The sequence below is a fragment of the Peromyscus leucopus genome, chromosome 10, assembly GCF_004664715.2.
Source record: "Peromyscus leucopus breed LL Stock chromosome 10, UCI_PerLeu_2.1, whole genome shotgun sequence".
Lineage (NCBI taxonomy): Eukaryota > Metazoa > Chordata > Mammalia > Rodentia > Cricetidae > Peromyscus > Peromyscus leucopus.
The window spans coordinates 90,491,298-90,500,309 of NC_051071.1; the positions used below are offsets into that span (position 1 = coordinate 90,491,298).

Sequence of the window (9,012 nt, forward strand, 5' to 3'; positions counted from 1 at the left end):
AAGTAAAGATAAATCTAAATTAAAAAATCCCATCATATCTCTAAAATCTGTCATTTCCATTGCCACTCTTTAATTAATTCAGGGGAACAAACTTGAAATACTTCTTTTTCTTGAAAAGTAGCTTTGCTGCACTCACCAGAGCAGAAGTGAGGGTTATCCAGCTGCTCTTCATCTGCAGCACTGTGTCCTCTAGTTCATTTTTACACGTTGAGCAAGTCTGTTTCTTTACCCTGCTTTAAATATGCATTTGGGGCTGGAGTGACTCATTGTTAAGAGTGCTTGTTAACCTTGCAGAGGACCCAAGCTTGATTCCCAGCACCAACATGGTCATCCACAACGTTCATACCTCCTGGGGGATCCAACACCCTGTAATGACCTCCCCTGGCACCAAGCACCTATGTGCTTCATGGACATATTTATGAGCAAAACTTTCAAACATAAAATAAGTCTACATACTGAATTTATTCAAGTCATCACATGTTCTCTGAATACTTTTTAGTATTTTTTTTTTCTGACTGGATTCTACTGTATGGTCATGTAATTTCATCTTGTACAGTATAAGGCCAAAATTCCTAGGCATGGCACACCAAAGCATGGCAACAAGTAGTAGGCATAGTGGCAGGAATAGGGGGCTGAGAGCTCACATCTTGTACCATAAGCAGAGAGCAAACTGAACACAGGGCCAGGCGTTAAGCACTCGAAAGCTGCCCTCAGTGACATACTTCCTTTAACAAAGGTAAGCCTTCAAACAGCACCACCAAGGCTACCAGTTGTTCAGGTCCCAGAACCTGTGTGGGCCTTCTCACTCAAACCACTGCACTTGGTAGGAAGAGCTAGGCAAGTGCTCCACCCATGAGCAGTTTCCAGCCCAGGGTCCATTTAGAATAATCATTTTGAAGATAGAGAAGGGGTGCTCCTGTTCCTTACAGCATCTTTTCTTTTCTTCTTCTTCTTCTTTTTTTTTTTTTGCTTTTCCTGCCCACCTATGTTCATAATAATGGAAATTCTTATTTGCTAAAAATAACATCCATTTACTTTATGCTTTTTGAGGAGATGGACCAACAGGGCTCTAAGCATGAGTGAATAACATGATGAGAGAATGTGGGGCTGGAGAGTCAGATTAGCAGTTAAGAAACTGTTAGTTGTTTGGGTTACAGCATCCACTTTGGGTAGTTCACAACCACTTTTAACTCCACCTTCTAGGAGGATCAGACCCAAAAAATGTACATATGTAGATATGAGATATGTGGAAGAACTTGACATAAGCCTATATGCTCTGATCCTTTTGTTGTAAGGAATACAAATGGTGATGAAAACTAGTAAGAACTTGATTCGTCAAGAAGAATGTGAGAGCATTTCTTCCCTAATGAACTTTTTTGTAGGTGTTACTGCAGATGATCACATGGTGAAAGTAGAGACTGTTCACTGTGGTGCCTGCAGCATGTATATCCCTGCTTTTCATAGTTCAGTTCAGCAGCACCTCAAGTCTCCTGATCATGTCAAAGGGAAGCAGGTAAGTTTTTAATCTCTATAAAATTCTTAAATCTGTGCCAGTTCTTTATCATCTTTTAGCTGTTGTTTCATACATACCGCCCTGATAATATGAAATGTGAACAGCTGCATGTCTGCTGGGAGGCAGCTTTGTCACAGGTGAGGTCCTGGACTCTGGAGCAAGGCTTTCTGGATTTGAATCCTGGTGTTAAAGGAGTCCCTTATCTAACTTTCCTTGTCTGTAAGATGAGACTGGCACCATTCCTTTGTGCTTGTTTAAGGACTCAGTTAACTAGTTTGTAATACCTAGTAAAATGGTGGCTGGTAATAGTAAACATTCAGTAAATCATAGTTGTTAAGCAGTTTTTGTTATTTTCTTTTAAAGTTGCTACAAAATGGTTTTGTGAGTATGTGCGTGTTAGAACAAATAAGAAAGGGAATTTTTATTGCCAATTTGTCTGGTAGTTGAAGAAAATACATTTAAAGATTAAAGTTAGCATTTATTACAACTAGCTTATTTTTCTCATGGTTTGGGAAAATGCATTTAAAACTAGTATTAGCATTTACTATCTGTTGTGACTTTGGGATAGGATATCCCTGAACAGCTTAGTGTTTACTTGTTCTTTAGTACACATTTCTGCTCTTTATGCTGGGCTTTCTCTAGTTAGCTTTACTTCAAAAAACATGAGTGCTTATATTGTGGGGAATTTGTAAAATGTATTTGAAGACTTAAAAATTAATGATTTAAGCTTAAATTTAAATAGAAGAGACTTTAGTCTTACATTTCTGTTTTGTAATGAAGTGAATTTCACATCCCCCAGACTCTCTGACACACTTTGAGGCATGCTGTCTTGCTGGTACACATTCATATTATCTTTTCTCCCTCTGTATAATTCTTCTTTTAATTACTTAGAAACCCTGAAGAAGACTGATTATTTTTGGATTATTCTGTTTTGATAGTGTGAAGTGTAGAATGAAAAGGATAGGAATCAAATGTCTAGACACCTAGACTTGCACTTGGGAGTGCTTTACTTTTATTGGCTTATCAAAGTTCGTAGTCTTGAGTGATGAATGATTTAGATGACAAGCCTGGTAGCTATAGTTATTCATAGCTTAATTTATTATAAAAGTCATTTAAATATAGGGTCTTATGTAAAATACCACTTTATATCTATAGACTTTTCATGCCATCCTTTCTAGTATCTCACTGTGTCCTGTTGTTCATAGGCTTATAAGGAACAGATAAAAAGAGAAAGTGTGCTGACAGCTACAAGCATCTTAAATAATCCAATTGTGAAGGCGCGGTATGAACGCTTCGTTAAGGTAAGACGTTGGACAAAAGCTTTTTGGCAAGTATTGTATAATTAAATGGTGATAGTCATAGTGTGATACTAAAATAAATACAGTACCACATACAGGGAAGAATTTTACTTACTATCTTGCTTACAGGTAGCACATTGTTTCTCTTAATTATTGGGATTATAGGATAGGGGAGCAATAATTCCTTTCTCATCCCCTCAGAAGAGAAGATCAAGATGTTAGTTTTATTCACATATGTTCGTGTGATTGTAAATGCTTCCTTTGATGGTGTATGTGGATGCCAGAGGACAACCTCGATCATGTCACCTCAGGAGCCATCCACCTTATTTTTGAGACAGGGTCTGTGATTGGTCTGGGGCTTGCATGTTTATCAAGATTGCTGTTTCTGCCTTCCCAACTCTGGGATAACAAGCTTGTGCCACCAGGCCTGACTTTTAAATTTGGGTTCTGAGGCTCAAACCGAGGCCCCTGTGTTTGTGTGGCAAGCACCCTATGAGCTGTGTCCCCAGCCATTGGTTTGGTTTGGATGGCTTGTGTCTTCTGTAGTTTCTACTTCAGCTCCTTCCCTCTCTTCACGTAGCCCAGCTTTCACCCCTGCCCTCTCCACTCCTGTACTGTTTTGCACTAGGGAGTAGAGAGCAACACGAGTCTCCACCTTAGATTTCTGTGTGTTTCTGTGTGGTCCCTCACCTCTGTTACGTCTTCCCATCATCTGTGTTCTGGTTTCATCATTCGCGCTCCCCTTTGGATCTGATTTCTCCCCTTATTATTGTCTTCTCCAGACAGACAGTGCTCATTACTTCCCTTAACTCAAAAGTGACCTGGTTTTTCATGGACTCACTTTTCACTGCCTCCTCTTACCATACTTGAAAAGATAGCTTGCCCTACGTTAGGCTCTTCGCTTCCTATAATTTACTGTAACTGAATAGGTCTCACCTGGAAGAGCATAATCAGGGTCTTTTTGAAAGGTATGGTTAAATAGAAACCACCCAAGCCCTTTTAATGACCCTCTGAATTAATTCCCTGAACTTTTCAGATTAGTGTATCCTGAAATGTTTTGTTTCTTTTCCTTTTTTTCTTTTCTTTTCCTCCTTCCTTCCTTTCTGTTTTTTTGTTTGCTAGTTTTTTTAAGACAGGGTTTCTCTGTGTAGCTTTGCACCTGTCCTGGAACTCACTCTGTAGACCAGGCTGGCCTCAGATCTGCCTGGCTCTCCTCCCAAGTGTTGTGATTAAAGATGTGTGCCACCAGCACCCAGCTCCTGAAGTGTTTCTTATTAGGCTTCTACCTGACAATTTTGATTCAGAAGGTCTGAGAGTGACTAGAAATTAGTATTTTCAGAAAGAGCTCCAGTGCCTGGCAGTGCTTTTTGTCACCTTGATAGGAAGTGGATTGTAGAGACGTGGACAGCTGCTATTGCTGTAACCCCCACTCCATCATCCTTTTAACTTCTCTTAAGGTCATCAGTGGTCAGTTGTCACAGCCACCGCTTTAAAATTAACATACTGGGCTTGAGCGGCAGCTCATTTGGTAAACCACTTTCTGTGCAAATGAGGGGCCTGGGTGAGCTCCAGACCCATGTAAGGAAGCTGAGCATGGGGACGCAGTGTATTATCCCAGTGCTGGGGGATGGGGTAGGAGCACCCCAGGGCTCTGGGGCTCTGGTGAGCTAGCCTTGACTAATTGGCAAGCCTCAGGCTAGGAGAGACCCTGTCTCAGAAATCATGGTGTACAGAACGGAATGACACCAGAAGTTGTCCTCTGACTTCCACATACACTTGAACACACATATTCACTCACATACGCAAACACAAAAATTAAGGTTCTTTTGTTTAAAACATGTAAAACTAAATCCTTAGGAGCCCTCTTCATTCAGTAATGATGGACTCAAATGATTTTTTCAATACTTTTACTTTTATCTGTTTTATTGTTTAACACTGCCCATTTATCATTTTTTCTTTAAACTACCATTTTTGGCAAATAATGTTCTGCTTCTCTCACCTGTGTATAGGCTGCTTCTAGGGTTTGGCTCCTATAGTCCACCTTAGGCTATCCCACGTGGGACTCTAATTCCACTGTCTGCTCAATGCAAGTAATCTAGTAATGTAAATATTTTACTTTGGGCATTCTTCTATTTGAGCTGAAAATTTATAGGTGCCTGTAAACATTTAGATATCTCAGATTCTGATTGTCTGCAGCATGTACCCACCCACTTCCTCTCTCCCCATTCTAATGTACCTATTCTGTTAATGTCCCACATCTTTCATATTCTTTTAACAAAGACTATTAGGGTCCAGCTCCTAAATAGCCTTTTCCCAGGATCCGTGCAAGAACCTAACAGCCAGCTGAGGGTCATCTAGGATAGGGGAAGACTCTGTGCACACCGAGCTCCTTAGTCCATTCACTTCGTTCTTCTAAGTCAGTCCTCTCTGCACAGCTTCCTTTCTGTTCTCACACTTAGTTCTTGTCTCTTCTTCTGCTGTTCTCTCATTGTTCTATCTTAGTTCTTCCTCTCGTTCTCCCCCCAAGCATATATGTGTCCATTCCTTAACAACTTGTTAATAAAAGCTACAAAGTAAACTCTCAGGGACGAATATTCTGATAAGAGTCACACTTGGCAAAGAGTTGGTCAGCTTAACTGGTGACTGACAACAGCTGTAGGTTGTAAACAGTTCTGGCTCTCTTTTTTTTTGCATGGGGGGGGGGCGTGGTGGTGATTTCGAGACAGGGTTTCTCTGTGTAACTTTGGTGCCTGTCCTGGATCTCGCTCTGTAGACCAGGCTGGCCTCGAACTCCGAGTGCTGAGATTAAAGGAAGGCATGTGCCACCACCACCAGACATCTGGCTATCTCTTAAAGGGATAGCTACAAGGGAATAAATTAAACCAATGGAAAAGGCAAAGAATACATGTACTGTTATATGATTAATAATATCCACATATGACTAGTCAGTTAATAGCCTTTTTCTGTTAATCATCTGAATTTCAGGACATATACATAGCCTAAAATCTTGCATTAAAAACCGGTGTAGAAATAAATACAAAGTGTTAATTGTGTTTTGAATCAGAGTGTGGAGGTTCCAGTGGAGGAAGCTTAGGGCAACATAGGTGCTGTTGATCTCTAGAAGGACTGAGATATACCAAGGCCAGACACCTGCACTATCACTTCTGGTTCACTGTAATTCTTCTGAAAGGTTTTGATCTAACAAGGCCAGGCACCTGCAATTCTGCTCTGTGAAAGTTCTACAGAGACTCTTTGTCTGCCCAGTATTTACCTTGTCAGTGGCTAAGGATGGAGAACAAGACCTCTAAGTGTCTACAGTCCACATGGAACAATAGACCTAGTATGAAGCATATTTTAGAATGTTTCTATTCATAAAAATTGTACAGTTAATTAAGAAACCATCTTCTAGATTATCCAGTTATGTGTGCATATAAGATTGAGATGCATTCATGAGATTACATGTATGAATTACATGGAAATCAGGGTAAATGGAGAGATACCATAGCTTTTATTGCACAAGAAGTTTACAAGAAACATCCAGTTCATTCAGAAGGCAGTAATTCCATAATGCCTTGTGTGATAGTTTTCTCCAACAGAACCCAGGGTTCTGGGTTCTGAGCACTAGTCACCTGCTGTGTACTCCCGTGGTCTTTTGCTACCAGCAGCTCTCAGTGTTCTTGTCTGTGGCCATTAGAATTGTCTTCATCAGTGTCCCCCTCCCCTTTTCTTTCTTATGGAGAGTGACCACTGGGCCTTCTAAGCCCATTGTGTATCACTAACCTGCACCACCCAGGTATTTATTATTTCATTTCATTCTACACATTCCTGTCTGATCCATCTTAAAGTGTAGCACCAGCCTTAATAGAGTCTGCTTTAATAAGCTTCACTGTCTCTTCATTTCCCTTATTAATATAGACTTCCAGTTTGACTATAAAGTTTATATGAGACTTAATCCAGATAAATAATTACTAAGATGAAATTGTAGGGCTGCTGTGGTGCTCAGCCAGATAAAGGCTCTTGCCATCTAGCCTGATGACCAGACTTCAAGCCTTAGGCTCTGGAGGAGAAAACGGATATCTGACCTCCACATGTCAGCATGTGCATGTGTGCACACACACAGGAGATAAAAGTAATAAAAGCGATAAGATCGTATCTGAATGTCTGCCTAGCTTTGAAAGTGTAAGCACAAGGCATGGTGTCTAGTAACTAAATTGAGGTACGTGATTTTTATTGAGTTCTTAGGAGACCCCAGAACAGAATCACATTGAGTAGTTGTGTTATTAAACAGATTGTCTGCATCAGCTGTTTTGTATTCAAACATGTTTTTACTTTTACGTATGATTTTAGAAATTCAGTTAAAAATTTTGGCTTTTTGAGTGCTCTAATTTATATGGTATGTAAAATAATTAATAAAATATATACTCATTAGAATGAAGTATATACTTAAAAATATTTAATAGGTTTGCCATTAAGTAAAAAGAACTTCAAATAGTATTTTTTCCATGATATAGCAAGTATCACTGATACAAAAACAAATGTGTTGATTAAATGCCAATTTCTCTTTTTAGGGAGAGAATCCTTTTGAAGTTCAAGATCATTCTCAGGATCAGCAGATAGAAGGAGATGAAGAGGATGAAGAGAAGATTGATGAACCCGTAGAAGAGGAGGATGAGGAAGAGGAAGAGGGGGAGGAGGAAGAGGAGGAAGATGAAGTAGAGGAAGTGGGGGAAACAGAAGAGGTGGAAGAAGAAGAAGGGGAGGAAGCTGGAGTCGTGGAGGGAGAAGGAGATGTGGAGGGAGAGGAGAGAGTAGAGGGAGAGGAGGGAACGGCAGAGTCAGGGGAAGGGGGTGATGAGAACGTGGCAGAGGCAGAGGAGGAGGGGAAGGAGGAGTCTGCCAGCTGCCCTGCTGAGCAGCCTGAGCAGAGTCAGGTGTAGGGCATTAGACTTGGGTGGAGCTTTACACTCTGTCCTGCTGTAGGAAGGGGAGACATTTAATAGCTTATGATACGAACTGATACCATGTTGCATGCATTCCACATACAAAATTTGTTTTATATAATTTCTAAATGTTTGGCACTTGTTTAATAAAATGAAGTTAAGATGATTTCAGTTTAGTTTTTATAGATACCAAACTTAGATATGATAAATTGTTTGTATAATTTTTAAGCTTAATTTTTATTACCTTAACTGGTGTTCAGGATACTAGACGTGTATTGTTCCTCTATCTGTTGTAATCATTTGAACTTCAGTGCTGCTCTTGGGAGTGAGCCTTTAAGTGTGCATTCAGTTTTTGAGTACTTACTCTAGAAGAGATGAATTGGGCAAGTATTTTGTCCTGATTGTGGGTTTTTTGTTGTTGTTTTGCTTTTTTTTTTAAATATATACATTGAATAGCAGTTAGCATTAAGATGGCTTAATGGCTTTTGTGTACAGTTACCTTTGTAGCAATAAAACTTTTTTTTTTTCTTTCTAAACAAAAACTTTCTCCTTTGATTGCAAGTTAAACATTTCATCAATTAAATGAGTATTTAAAAATCAATATCTGCCTTAATGTATGAGTTTAGCTCACAAGTATTTCAAGTGATTGAGAAGACTTGAATTAAAACATTTTTCCTCAATCCTATTTTTAAAAAGTGTGACTACTGTGTATTTTATAACACATTTCAGAGGTCAGGCTGTACCTGATCCTGTTTATACTAGCTTTAGTCTGTTCTTCTCTCTGTGCCTATGTCAAACCTGGAATCTTCCTGAAAATACAATTTAATACAAAGAATTTGTGGTCTTTTGTCGTGTCTGTTTTGCCTGAAGAACCAAGAATCAAGCTTTCTGTTTTTTAAAAAAACAATGAATTGTTTCTCCTTCACTCTTTCAAATACTTTCCTTTAGCAGAATAAACTGTTCCTACATCTTCATCAAGAGGACAGGAGACTGGCCTACTTTTATGTGATTATCTTCAGGTGGCCGTCTGTAGAACTGAAAAGCAGTGTTCTTACAGTCACAAGCCTCTTAGTGATCAGCACGAGCTCTACTCCTAAGTCATTAACACGCCTTTTCTTGTGATGGGGTACACGTGGGGCTTTTTGTTGTTGTTTGAGTTTGGAAAATGTTTTCTATTGACTAAATTTATTAATTTATTTTACATCCGACTGCAGTTTCCCCTCCCTCCTCTTCTCCCATTCCCTCCCCACCTCTCCTCTGC

The 9,012-nt window shown here is 39.6% G+C and overlaps 1 protein-coding gene across 4 annotated transcripts in view; it reads left to right on the plus strand.

Annotated features, from left to right (window-relative positions):
- Znf326 (zinc finger protein 326) overlaps positions 1 to 8,586 on the plus strand; it is a 45,898-nt gene extending 37,312 nt beyond the window's left edge. For all 4 annotated transcript variants that reach the window (XM_028867345.2, XM_028867346.2, XM_028867347.2 and 1 more), the window contains 3 exons: positions 1,383 to 1,513; positions 2,719 to 2,814; positions 7,380 to 8,586. In XM_028867345.2, the coding sequence (XP_028723178.1) occupies positions 1,383 to 1,513; positions 2,719 to 2,814; positions 7,380 to 7,748 (596 nt within the window). In that variant the 3' untranslated portion in view covers positions 7,749 to 8,586. The remainder of the gene's footprint in view (positions 1 to 1,382; positions 1,514 to 2,718; positions 2,815 to 7,379) is intronic.
- Positions 8,587 to 9,012: the final 426 nt, after the last annotated feature.